The following is a 14,512-nucleotide window of genomic DNA, read 5'->3' as shown; positions in this document are numbered from 1 at the left end:
ACGCTTCCGTTAAAGCTAGAATCTCTGCTGCTTAAGCAAATATGAAACATGTTAGTTGTCCTGCATAGATAACTCTCTCTCACTGTCTGCTACAGTAGAACATGTTTTAGTCTGTCCCTCTGCTGTCGTAAAACTCAAATCATCAACAAACCAAACCTTTCTCTCAACGAGTGGCACATCTGTTAAGTCATCCCTCAGCTTACACTTCTTCCCCACGTGCTACTCGTGAGAAGTGCCCTCTTCTATTTTTGGCAAAAAGGGTTGACAAATTCAGAATTGTACACCACTTTATGGTTATGTATGGTTGTGAGAGTAATAGTAACATTAAAGGCAAGTGTCTTGTAGGTGACAGAAATGTAAGTTTAGTCTGCAGTAGTAAACATCTACCTCGTGTGGAACTAACAATGTCAAAAGGTGAAATAAACTATTTCCTGAAATATTGTACAGCTTAAGCTGCTGCACATACTGATCTCACGCATGGAGGTAAAGCACATGCGTGCCTGTGGTCCCTGGTGTGCCACACCAAGCTACCATAGTTGAGGAGGGCCACAAGAATGGTAAATGGCCTGTATTTATATAGCGCTTTACTAGTCCTTAAGGACCCCAAAGCGCTTTACATATCCAGTCATCCACCCATTCACACACACAAGAATGGTTCTTGTGGGGATGGCGAGGGGAATGAGCGGGGGAAAACGCCACGCACACTTCCTCGCTATGATCCACTCTCCTCTGGGAGTTCAGAAGGCAGAGAAGGAGCTTGGCTGAAAGTGTGGCTGGCACGTCTCCAATTGGAGGCTGAGGAGAAGGCCCAGAACAGGCAGGCTCAGCTAGAGCTTGAAATACGAAGGCTGGAGATAGAGGCAGACAAAGATTGAGCTGGAGTCTCAGCCACAAGCCTCGTCTACCTCTGCTGACAATTCCGGTTCCACCTCCTCGTCTGCTTCTGCTTTTGATATCAGTAAGTGCATTTCTTTAGTGCCCACTTTTAGAGAAACTGAGGTTGACACATTGCAGCATTTGAGCATATCGCTGGTGCGTTGCAGTGGCCTAGTGATATTTGGCCTCTTTTGTTACAGTGCAAACTGTCTGGAAAAGCCCAAGAGGTGGTGGCTTCGCTTTCTTTAAAGGACAGTTTAGACTATGCGTGAGTTAAAACAGCTGTTTCGCAGGCATATGAGTTAGTCCCCGAAGCCAGAGGTTTCGCCAGCAGAAGAAATTGCTGACCCAAACTTATGTAGAGTTTGCTAGAGAAAAGGGTATTCTCTTTGATAAATGGTGCGTTGCTTCAAAAGTGAGTGACCATGATGCTCTGCGAGAGTTAGTTTTGTTAGAGGATTGTGTTTTACCTTTTTCTGCTGAAAGTGAATGTGGTTTTAATTCTGTTCTACTGGGGATAGAGATGGGTTACGCTCCCAAGACCAGTTCACAGAGTTTTTATAAAATCAAAACTTGTTACAGGATTTTTCCCTGTTGCTGTTTGCCCATCCTTGCCAATAGAGGGTGTGGCCATGTTGTTGGGCAATGATATTGCAGGAGGGTTAATGCTCCCTCGTCTTGAGGTTTTAGACAACCCCCTAAATCAGAAAACCTCTGATGTTTCCATGCACCCTGGGCTGTATCCAGCCTGTGCAATTACTCGAGCACAAGCTCGTAAAGATACTGATGTTGCTCTCTCTGATTCGTGTTGATGTCCTCATTTTCCGAGGAGAATGATGTACAAACTAAAAGAAACAATCTTCTGTCACCGCCAGACTCAGTGAAACCTGAGGAGCCCGATCCATTTCCAAAGATCTCTTCGCTGCCCTTGACCAAAGACCAGCTGTCAGCAGCTCAATTAGCTGATAAAACGCTGCAGAGCTGTTTCAAACATACGGTAAGTGCTGAGCAAGTCAATAAAGAGCAACAAGCCTATTTTGTAGAACATGATGTTCTAATGCGTCAGTGGTCTCCACCAGGTGCAGAAGGTGCAGAATGGAGTAATGTTAAGCAGGTTGTCGTGCCCGCTGTGTACCGGCAGAAAATCCAGGCTCTTGCCCATGAATGCCAGTGGTCAGGACACTTGGGCATCACAAAAACATACCAGCTACTATTAAAGCATTTCTTTTGGCCTGGTATGAAGCGTGATGTTTCTAAATTTTGCCGCAGTTGTCATATGTGTCAGATTGCATGTAAACCTAATCAAGTAATACCCCCAGCTCCGTTGTGTCCCATTCCTGTAGTGGATCAGCCATTTGACCATGTCATAGTCGATTGTGTGGGTCCACTACCTAGAACAAAATCAGGAAAGCAATACCTTCTCACGATCATGTGTGTAGCTACCTGTTTCCCAGAGGCTGTCCCGTTACATAAGGTTACAGCGAAATCAGTTGTTAAGGCGTTGACAACATTCTTTTCAGTGTTTGGCCTGCCAAAGGTCATACAGACTGACCAGGGCTCAAACTTTCAATCTAAGTTATTCAAACAAGTGGCTAGCACTCTAGGTGTCAAACATGTTGTGTCCTCTGCTTATCATCCTGAATCGCAAGGTGCATTAGAGCGGTGGCATCAGACCTTAAAGGCGATGCTGCGCAAATACTGCTTACGGTCTGAAAAGAGCTGAGATGAGGGAGTTCCATTTGTGTTATTTGCTGCCCGTGACTCTATTTAGGAGTCACTTGGTTTTAGTCCTTCTGAGCTGGTATTTGGCCATAGGCCACGCGGATCCCTCAAAGCTCTGAAAGAGTTATTTTTGAGCCCACACAGGGTTTCCAAGGTAAATGTAAGGAGGTATGTAAAACACTTCCGTGAGCGTTTGAACCAAGCCAATGCTCTGGCTAAACAGCACCTTGCTGTTTCACAGGGGAAAATGAAACGCCATTACGATAAGGCTTCTGTTAAAAGAACCTTTCAGGTGGGTGACCAGGTTCTTGTGCTGTTGCCTGTTCTGGGCTCAGCCTTGTCTGCTAGGTATAGCAGCCCCTTTGAAGTCTGTGAAAAGAGAGGGGAGACTGATTATGTAATTTGCACTCCCGACCACAGGTGCAAAACACGCGTCTGCCACATAAGCATGTTGAAATTATACCATCCTCGATCAACACCAGGGCCGGCTATCGCCTGTGCTTGTTGTAGCCTCAAGCCACCTAGAGGAAGGAGGGGTGGACGAGGTTGATGGTTTAAAACTAAGTTATCCCACCTGTTCTAGACCCCGTCTGTGTAACTCAGAAATGCTGAAAGCATTACCGAGCTTGCTCGAACATCTGTCTTCTGAGCAGCAAGATGACATAACTGTCTTGATTAGTGAATACACCTGTTTATTGTGTAGTGTGCCAACTCACACTACAGTGCTAGAGCATGATATCGATGTCCAGGGAGCTAAACCTATTAAGCAGCATCCTTGTCGAGCCAGCCCCCATAAGCTCATGAAACAGGACGCTGACTATCTGCTGCAACATGGCTTAGCGAAGCCATGTTGCAGTCAAAGCCCCTGGAGCTCACCTTGTATAGTGGAGTCTAAGCCAGATGGCTCGCCCCATTTCATTACAGACTTATGGAAGGTGAATTCTGTGACTGACTCACATCCTCTCCAAAGAATTGAGGATTGTGTGGACAGTATTGTGACTGCTCAGTATGGCACTAAATTAGATCTTCTTAAAGGTTACTGGCAGGTCCCTTTAACTGAGCATGCCTCTAACATCTCTGCCTTTGTAACACCTGATGATTTTCTACAGTACCTATGTACCTACAGTGGGGCAAAAAAGTATTTAGTCAGCCACCAATTGTGCAAGTTCCCCCACTTAAAATGATGACAGAGGTCAGTAATTTGCACCAGAGGTACACTTCAACTGTGAGAGACAGAATGTGGAAAAAAAAAAATCCATGAATCCACATGGTAGGATTTGTAAAGAATTTATTCGTAAATTAGGGTGGAAAATAAGTATTTGGTCACCTCAAACAAGGAAAATCTCTGGCTCTCACAGACCTCTAACATCTTCTGTAAGAAGCTTTTCTGTCCCCCACTCGTTACCTGTATGAATGGCACCTGTTTGAACTCATCATCTGTATAAAAGACACCTGTCCACAGCCTCAAACAGTCAGACTCCAAACTCCGCCATGGCCAAGACCAAAGAGCTTTCGAAGGACACCAGGAAAAGTATTGTAGACCTGCACCAGACTGGGAAGAGTGAATCTACAATAGGCAAGCAGCTTGGTGTGAAAAAAATCAACTGTGGGAGCAATCATCAGAAAATGGAAGACATACAAGACCACTGATAATCTCCCTCGATCTGGGGCTCCACGCAAGATCTCATCCCGTGGGGTCAAAATGATCATGAGAACGGTGAGCAAAGATCCCAGAACCACACGGGGGGACCTGGTGAATGACCTGCAGAGAGCTGGGACCAAAGTAACAAAGGTCACCATCAGTAACATACTACAACGGCAGGGAATCAAATCCCGCAGTGCCAGACGTATTCCGCTGCTGAAGCCAGTGCATGTCCAGGCCCGTCTGAAGTTTGCCAGAGAGCACATGGATGATACAGCAGAGGATTGGGAGAATGTCATGTGGTCAGATGAAACCAAAGTAGAACTTTTTGGTATAAACTCAACTCGTGGTGTTTGGAGGAAGAAGAATACTTCTTGCATCCCAAGAACACCATACCTACTGTGAAGCATGGGGGTGGAAACATCATGCTATGGGGCTGTTTTTCTGCCAAGGGGACAGGACGACTGATCCGTGTTAAGGACAGAATGAATGGGGCCATGTATTGTGAGATTTTGAGCCAAAACCTCCTTCCATCAGTGAGAACTTTGAAGATGAAACCAGGCTGGGTCTTCCAACATGACAATGATCCAAAACACACCACCCGGGCAACAAAGGAGTGGCTCCGTAAGAAGCATTTGAAAGTCCTGGAGTGGCCTAGCCAGTCTCCAGACCTCAACCCCATAGAAAATCTGTGGCGGGAGTTGAAAGTCCGTGTTGCTCGGCGACAGCCCCAAAACTTCACTGCTCTCGAGAAGATCTGCATGGAGGAATGGGCCAAAATACCAGCTACTGTGTGTGCAAACCTGGTAAAGACCTATAGTAAACGTTTGACCTCTGTTATTGCCAACAAAGGTTATGTTACAAAGTATTGAGTTGTATTTTTGTTATTGACCAAATACTTATTTTCCACCCTGATTTACGAATAAATTCTTTACAAATCCTACCATGTGGATTCATGGATTTTTTTTTTCACATTCTGTCTCTCACAGTTGAAGTGTACCTCTGGTGCAAATTACTGACCTCTGTCATCATTTTAGGTGAAGGAATTTGCACAATCGGTGGCTGACTAAATACTTTTTTGCCCCACTGTATGTACCTATGGCATTCGGCATGTGTAACGCTCCTGCCACCTTCCAGAGGCTGGTAAATAAAGTCCTCCGTGGCCTGTCCAACTGCAGTGCCTACCTAGATGATCTAGTAATTTATACTGAAACATGGAAAGATCATTTGGAAACTCTACGCCAGGTATTTCACCATTTGGCTCAAGCTACTCTAACTCTCAACTTAGCTAAGTGTGAGTTTACCAAAGCTACAGTGACGTACTTGGGCAGGGAGGTGGGACGTGGACAGGTCCGGCCCATTGATGCAAAAGTGGGGCGATCGTGGCTCAAGAGTTGGGAGGTCGCCTTGTTATCGGAAGGTTGCCGGTTCGAGCCCCGGCTTGGACAGTCTCGGTCGTTGTGTCCTTGGGCAAGACACTTCACCCATTGCCTACTGGTGGTGGTCAGAGGGCCCGGTGGCGCCACTGTCCGGCAGCCTCGCCTCTGTCAGTGCGCCCCAGGGTGGCTGTGGCTACAATGTAGCTTGCCATCACCAGTGTGTGAATGTGTGTGTGAATGGGTGGATGACTGGATATGTAAAGCGCTTTGGGGTCCTTAGGGACTAGTAAAGCGCTATATAAATACAGGCCATTTACCATTTACCAGGCCATTTACCAAAAGTGGCAGTGATTAAAGAGTTCCCCACACCTAGCACCAGCCGTGAGTTGTGTAGGTTTCTAGGGATGGTGGGCTACTACAGAAACTTTTGTAAAAATTTCTCCTCTGTAGTCAAGCCACTGACTGACCTACTCAGTCTAAAGGTTCAGTTTCTATGGTCAAGTGAGTGTCAAGATGCTTTTGAAAGTGCAAAAGCCCTCCTCTGCCACACTCCTGTGTGAGCTGCACCTGATTTGACGCGACCATTCAAACTTCAGGTTGATGCCAGTGCTGTCGGGGCTGGGGCAGTGCTGTTGCAAGAAGACTTGCAGGGTTTGGACCACTCCGTTTGTTACTTTTCCCGCAAGTTTAATAAAAATCAGTTAAACTACTCCACCATTGAAAAGGAGACCCTGACTTTGTTGTTGGCTCTTCAGCACTTTCACGTATACCTGGGGTCTAGCATGTTACCTCTTGTTATGTACACTGACCACAACCCACTTGTGTCCTTTGCTCGCATGTTTAATCATAAGCAGCGCCTTATGCGCTGGGCTCTGTTGCTGCAGGAATACAACTTAAGTATTCACCACAAAAAGGGGTCTGAAAATGTTTTGGCTGATGGTCTGTTTTGGTTGTAAACATGTTTTGTGGTGTTTGTTCTTTGTTTTTGTTACAGTTCCTAATATCTGCTTTTGCCCAACATAGTTGGTAATTTAAGGGGAGGGATGTTACGGCCCCCGGCCTCATGTGGCCCTGCCTTCCTCTGTCGAAATCAAAGCGTTCCAGGACTCACGGGTGATTGGCTGGCCAGGGACCTATGCAGTTGTGTTTTAATTTTTCAGAAAATTTAGTGAGAAACTTCAGGCCAGTATATATTCCTTTTACCTTGATGCTTCATTTGTTTCGTTAACATCATGTGTCATGGGGGGGGAGAGAGAGAGAGAGAGAGAGCTCACTAGTATTACCCAAATGTTCAGATCTTGTTAATGGGAGTCAGTCGTAGCCAGGAACTTTTTGGTGTTATCACATTGCATCTTACCGTGAGTTTCTCCGGCAAGTGCATTCAAAGTTTCTTTGTAAAAGCCTGCATGTCAAACTTAACATCTACTTTACATAAATATAATATGTCTCTGCACTTTCAGCGATTCAACTAAAGGTCATTATCTTCTGGACCTTTGTGCCATATATCATCAATCATATTGTCATTAAGAGCCATTTCCACCAATCTCCTAAAATGTTTTTTTCCTCTTGTCAATTCCCCTTCTCATCATCTTCCTCTTCTTTTCCTCACTTTCCACTCCTCCTTCATATTTGCAGTTTGACATCAACCAGCTGATGACCTCAGGGAATGTAAGCAATAGACACAGTCCAATCCAGAAGCCCACAGAGTCTCCTATTAGCATTGCCAGCAACAGTAGCATGGGCCGGGTCAGTGGCATGGGTTTGGAGCAGTCACCAGTGGACCGCACCAAAGGCTTCTTCCCTGATGAATCGGAGCCCCTGCTTCGCTGCGACTCTACCTCCAGCAAAGACTCCGCCCTGAGTAGGAATGGCTCCTTTATTACCAAAGGTGAGACATGACCACAAACAGATCTATTCCAATTAAGTCCCAAGGATGGTTCAATTCATTTGGTGCTTTTGCGGTTCTTGGTGGTCTAGGAACGCCTTTGCAGTTCCCAGCTTCCCTTGGTTAGTGGCACTTCTCGGTGCATTTGCTGGTGCATCCTCCAGAAGTATCCACTTGCACCTCATATTCAACTAAACTAGAAGGACAGATGGTCCCACATGACCTGCCGGCGCTTTGTAATGTGACAGTGTGTAATCACAAAAAGGAAAACCACCCACAGACCACAACAGTCTCACCAAAACAAATCTCGGGTTGTATTTTGCCTACTGAACCTGTCTGCTGTCACCTTGCATGGTCAAAAACTTCACTTGATCAGTTCAGCTTCGACCCCTCCATCAGTGAACAAGCAGATCCTCACTGAAAAAATGTAGTTTTGCCAATAAGTATCAAATTTTTGTCTAGTATGCCTTCCATCCGGTTTGAGCTGATATGGGATCCCAGAATGGAATTATGAGGTTTTATGAGAAATCTGATTGTGGGCAGAACTTGCTGGGATCGGCAAAAATGGGCAAACCATCACACTTCTAGAATCTATACCATTTGTAGACACCACGAGCTATCAGGGCCCGAGCACTGAGAGTGCGAAGGCCCTTTTGTATCTGCTCCGTTTTTAGGGCCCGCGCACCGAGAGTGCGAAGGCCCTATTGTATCTGCTCCGTTTCTTCTTCTTATTATTATTATTAGGGCCCGAGCACTGACAGTGCGAAGGCCCTATTGTAATTGCTCTGTTTATTATTATTATTATTATTATTAGGGCCCGAGCACCGAGAGTGCGAAGACCCTATTGTATCTGCTCCGTTTCTTATTAGGGCCCGAGCACTGAGAGTGCGAAGGCCCTATTGTATCTGCTCCGTTTCTTATTATTATTATTAGGGCCCGAGCACCGAGAGTGCGAAGGCCCTATTGTATCTGCTCCGTTTCTTATTATTATTAGGGCCCGAGCACCGAGAGTGCGAAGGCCCTATTGTATCTGCTCTGTTTCTTATTATTATTATTAGGGCCCGAGCACAGAGAGTGCGAAGGCCCTATTGTATCTGCTCCGTTTCTTATTATTATTAGGGCCCGAGCACCGAGAGTGCGAAGGCCCTATTGTATCTGCTCCGTTTCTTATTATTAGGGCCCGAGCACTGAGAGTGCGAAGGCCCTATTGTATCTGCTCCGTTTCTTATTATTAGGGCCCGAGCACTGAGAGTGCGAAGGCCCTATTGTATCTGCTCCGTTTCTTATTAGGGCCCGAGCACTGAGAGTGCGAAGGCCCTATTGTATCTGCTCCGTTTCTTATTATTATTATTAGGGCCCGAGCACTGAGAGTGCGAAGGCCCTATTGTAATAGCTCTGTTTATTATTATTATTATTATTATTATTATTATTATTATTATTATTATTATTATTATTATTATTATTATTATTATTAGGGGCCGAGCACTGACAGTGCGAAGGCCCTATTGTAATTGCTCTGTTTATTATTATTATTATTATTATTAGGGCCCGAGCACTGATAGTGCGAAGGCCCTATTGTAATTGCTCTGTTTATTATTATTATTATTATTATTATTATTATTAGGGCCCGAGCACTGACAGTGCGAAGGCCCTATTGTAATTGCTCTGTTTATTATTAGGGCCCGAGCACTGAGAGTGCGAAGGCCCTATTGTATCTGCTCCGTTTCTTATTAGGGCCCGAGCACTGATAGTGCGAAGGCCCTATTGTAATAGCTCTGTTTATTATTATTATTATTATTATTATTATTATTATTATTAGGGGCCGAGCACTGACAGTGCGAAGGCCCTATTGTAATTGCTCTGTTTATTATTAGGGCCCGAGCACTGAGAGTGCGAAGGCCCTATTGTATCTGCTCCGTTTCTTATTATTATTATTATTAGGGCCCGAGCACTGAGAGTGCGAAGGCCCTATTGTATCTGCTCCGTTTCTTATTATTATTATTAGGGCCCGAGCACCGAGAGTGCGAAGGCCCTATTGTATCTGCTCCGTTTCTTATTATTATTAGGGCCCGAGCACTGAGAGTGCGAAGGCCCTATTGTATCTGCTCCGTTTCTTATTATTATTATTATTATTATTATTATTATTATTATTATTAGGGCCCGAGCACTGAGAGTGCGAAGGCCCTATTGTATCTGCTCCGTTTCTTATTATTATTATTATTATTATTATTATTATTATTCAGGCGAAACAAGGGCCTTTTTGAGGGCCTAAACATGCTCAAAAACTCATGAAATTTTGCACACATGCCAGGTCTGGTGAAAAATTTTGTATTTTAATGGTTTTACATATGAGCACTGGGAAATGGCTCTAGAGCGCCACCTATGCCTTGTTAAATGCAGCCCTACGACCACATCGTTTGAGCTACATGTATGAAATTTGGCACACATATGTATCATGCCAAGACGAACAAAAAAGTCTGTGGGCCCATTGACGCAAACCCAACAGGAAGTCCGCCATTTGGAAGAGAAGGTGACATTTTGGCTCAAATTTTGCCATTTCCATGCCTCGAACTTTTGCGAACTCCTCCTTGGGGTTTCATTTCATAACCTTCAAATTTGGACAGTGTCAACTACACCCTTGTGCCATGTTAAATTGCGGAGCTTTTGAGTTTTCACAATACGGTGACGCCGTGGCGCCATGGCGAATTTCGATGACTCGCCATGAAAATCTTATTGCCTCTCATTTTGTCATACATTTTCTGACCTTGACCAAAGTGAACACATATGATAAGGCTCCACCCCTGAACATATTTCAACTGCCATATTTGACACCAGGTACAGCGCCACCTAGTGGGAACAGGAAATGTCATGTTTTACACTTTGGGGTACAGTATTGTGATGGGTGACATCTGCAGCCTCAAATTTCTCCAGGAAAGCCTTAAGGAGTTGGTCTTGGGTTACAGTGAAGACTGTGACTTTTCACGAAAGGGTGTGACCCCAGCAGCATGGCGAACTTTGATGTCACGCCATGAAGAAACAAATTAGTATAACTCAATGAAATCCAGTCTGATCAGTACCAGACTTTACAGGCATGATGTCAGACCCGCCCTGAACAGATTGATGTGCCCATTGTCGGAAATATGGACAGCGCCACCTAGTGGCAACAGGAAATGTCATGGCTTTAACTTTGTTGTACTGATTTTCACAGGTTGATCGTGGCCACCTCAAAAGCGGTGAATATCACCATCAGTCCCTCGTGATGCTTCAGTGCAAAAATTGTGACTTTAAAATGAACGGCGCACCCTGGTGGCAACGCGGTTCATCATGAAAGATGAAGTGGCTTTTGAGGGGCTTGGAAAGTTTATAGAGGCTTGAAATTTGGCACACACCTCCAAATGGATGAAGGCATTGTTGTTATGTAACCATTTTCCTTGAATAGCGCAAAATGGCTCCACAGCGCCCCCTACAATATTTCAAAACATCAGCCCCTGCTCTGTGTTTCATCTATGAGTCTGACACTTGGTAAGCTTGTGTAAGATATCAAGATGTACAAAAAAGTCTCTTGGAGCAATATCCCAAATCCAACAGGAAGTCAGCCATTTTAAAATTAATGTGCAATTTTGGCAACATTTTCCCCTCTTTTCAGGCCTCATACTTTGACGAACTCCTCCAAGGGATTTCATCATATTGAAGCATTCTTCAGTGTGTGGAATCCAAAGACCTTTGTGTTGTTAAATTGCGAAGCTTTTTACGTCCAGGGAAACGGGGTGGTTATGGCGGCACTTAGAGTTTGAATCACTCGCCAAAAAGCAGTAATCTGCTGTCACTCAAAAACACAATGTCCAATCTCTCCCAAACGTCTCCGGTGTGATGAGACTCGAGCTTGGAAGTGTTTGTTATGCCATTTGTACATAATGGTTAGAGCGCCACCTAGTGGAACGACTAACTAATCATGAATGAATGAGTTGAAATGTTAGCTGGTGGTTAAATGCATGAATTCCATCAATGTGACATCAGATCGGAGGTGCTGGTTTTAGGTGTTGGGCGTGGCTCGACGCGCCGGGGGTGCGAGGGCCCTCATAACGCTGCTTGCAGCTTTAATTATTATTATTATTATTATTATTATTATTATTCAGGCGAAACAAGGGCCTTTTTGAGGGCCTAAACATGCTCAAAAACTCATGAAATTTTGCACACATGCCAGGTCTGGTGAAAAATTTTGTATTTTAATGGTTTTACATATGAGCACTGGGAAATGGCTCTAGAGCGCCACCTATGCCTTGTTAAATGCAGCCCTACGACCACATCGTTTGAGCTACATGTATGAAATTTGGCACACATGTGTATCATGCCGAGTCGAACAAAAAAGTCTGTGGGCCCATTGATGCAAACCCAACAGGAAGTCCGCCATTTGGAAGAGAAGGTGACATTTTGGCTCTAATTTTGCCATTTCCATGCCTCGAACTTTTGCGAACTCCTCCTTGGGATTTGGTTGTATAAGCTTCATCTTTGGTCAGTGTCAACTACACCCTTGTGCCATGTTAAATTGCGGAGCTTTTGAGTTTTCACAATACTATGAGGCCGTGGCGCCATGGCGAATTTCGATGACTCGCCATGAAAATCTTATTGCCTCTCATTTTGTCATACATTTTCTGACCTTGACCAAAGTGAACACATATGATAAGGCTCCACCCCTGAACATATTTCAACTGCCATATTTGACACCAGTGACAGCGCCACCTAGTGGGAACAGGAAATGTCATGTTTTACACTTTGGGGTACAGTATAGTGATGGGTGACACCTGCAGCCTCAAATTTCTCCAGGAAAGCCTTAAGGAGTTGGTCTTGGGTTACAGTGAAAACTGTGACTTTTCGCAAAAGGGTGTGACCCCAGCAGCATGGCGAACTTTGATGTCACGCCATGAAGAAACAAATTAGTATAACTCAATGAAATCCAGTCTGATCAGTACCAGACTTTACAGGCATGATGTCAGACCCGCCCTGAACAGATTGATGTGCCCATTGTCGGAAATACGGACAGCGCCACCTAGTGGCCACAGGAAATGTCATGGCTTTAATTTTGTTGTACTGATTTTCACAGGTTCATCGTGGCCACCTCAAAAGCGGTGAATATCACCATCAGTCCCTCGTGATGCTTCAGTGCAAAAATTGTGACTTTACACTGAACGGCGCACCCTGGTGGCAACGCGGTTCAACATGAAAGATGAAGTGGCTTTTGAGGGGCTTGGAAAGTTTATAGAGGCTTGAAATTTGGCACACACCCCCAAATGGATGAAGGCTTTGTTGTCATGTGATCATTTTCATTGAATAGCGCGAAATTGCTCCACAGCGCCCCCTACAAAGTTTCAAAATATCAGCCCCTGCTCTGTGTTTTATCTATGAGTCTGAAACTTGGTAAGCTCATGGAAGATATTAAGATGTACAAAAAAGTCTCTTGGAGCAATATCCCAAATCCAACAGGAAGTCAGCCATTTTAAAATTCATGTGTAATTTTGGCGACATTTTCCCCTCTTTTCAGGCTTCATACTTTGACGAACTCCTCCAAGGGATTTCATCAGATTGGACCGATCTGAAGTTTGTGGAATCTAAAGACCTTTGTGATGTTAAATTGCGAAGCTTTTTACGTTCAGGTAAACGGGGTTGTCATGGTGGCACGTGGAGTTTCAATCACTCGCCAAAAAGCAGTAATCTGCTGTCACTCAAAATCTAAATGTCCAAATTCTCCCAAAGTTCGCAGGCGTGATGAGACTCGAGCTTGGAAATGTTTGTTATGCCATTTGTCAGTAATGGTTAGAGCGCCACCTAGTGGGACGACTATAATGATGATTGAATGAGATGAAATGATAGCTGGTGGTTAAATGCATGAATTCCATCAATGTGACATCAGATCGGAGGTGCTGGTTGTAGGTGTTGGGCGTGGCTCGACGCGATGGGGTGCGAGGGCCCTCATAACGCTGCTTGCAGCTTTAATTATTATTATTATTATTATTCACCCCAAACAAGGGCCTTTTTGAGGGCCTAAACATGCTCAAAAACTCATGAAATTTTGCACACATGCCAGGTCTGGTGAAAAATTTTGTATTTTAATGGTTTTACATATGAGCACTGGGAAATGGCTCTACAGCGCCACCTATGCCTTGTTAAATGCAGCCCTACGACCACATCGTTTCAGCTACATGTATGAAATTTGGCACACATGTGTATCATGCCAAGACGAACAAAAAAGTCTGTGGGCCCATTGACGCAAACCCAACAGGAAGTCCGCCATTTGGAAGAGAAGGTGACATTTTGGCTCTAATTTTGCCATTTCCATGCCTCGAACTTTTGCGAACTCCTCCTTGGGGTTTCATTTCTTAACCTTCAAATTTGGACAGTGTCAACTACACCCTTGTGCCATGTTAAATTGCGGAGCTTTTGAGTTTTCACAATACTATGAGGCCGTGGCGCCATGGCGAATTTCGATGACTCGCCATGAAAATCTTATTGCCTCTCATTTTGTCATACATTTTCTGACCTTGACCAAAGTGAACACATATGATAAGGCTCCACCCCTGAACATATTTTAACTGCCATATTTGACATCAAGGACAGCGCCACCTAGTGGGAACAGGAAATGTCATGTTTTACACTTTGGGGTACAGTATAGTGATGGGTGACATCTGCAGCCTCAAATTTCTCCAGGAAAGCCTTAAGGAGTTGGTCTTGGGTTACAGTGAAAACTGTGAGTTTTCGCGAAAGGGTGTGACCCCAGCAGCATGGCGAACTTTGATGTCACGCCATGAAGAAACAAATTAGTATAACTCAATGAAATCCAGTCTGATCAGTACCAGACTTTACAGGCATGATGTCAGACCCGCCCTGAACAGATTGATGTGCCCATTGTCGGAAATACGGACAGCGCCACCTAGTGGCAACAGGAAATGTCATGGCTTTAATTTTGTTGTACTGATTTTCACAGGTTCATCGTGGCAACCTCAAAAGCGGTGA

The 14,512-nt window shown here is 44.7% G+C and overlaps 1 protein-coding gene across 2 annotated transcripts in view; it reads left to right on the top strand.

Annotated features, from left to right (window-relative positions):
• The window catches only part of tnfrsf21 (tumor necrosis factor receptor superfamily, member 21), a 243,776-nt gene that overhangs the window by 143,740 nt on the left and 85,524 nt on the right, over positions 1–14,512 (top strand). The window contains exon 5 of one of the 2 annotated variants that reach the window (XM_086265431.1): positions 7,255–7,507. The exons of the other annotated variant lie outside the window; for it this stretch is intronic. Coding sequence (XP_086121557.1) covers positions 7,255–7,507 — 253 coding nt within the window. The remainder of the gene's footprint in view (positions 1–7,254; positions 7,508–14,512) is intronic. 2 annotated transcript variants of the gene reach the window in all.

This window comes from Aulonocara sp. 'chitande type north' Nkhata Bay, linkage group LG15, assembly GCF_057382095.1.
Source record: "Aulonocara sp. 'chitande type north' Nkhata Bay isolate Kocher_YH1m ecotype deep benthic linkage group LG15, A_spYH_male_GT1.1, whole genome shotgun sequence".
NCBI classification, from domain to species: Eukaryota; Metazoa; Chordata; class Actinopteri; order Cichliformes; family Cichlidae; genus Aulonocara; species Aulonocara sp. 'chitande type north' Nkhata Bay.
The sequence above is the reverse complement of the archived record's forward strand: the minus strand, read 5'-3'. Positions and strand labels throughout refer to the sequence as shown.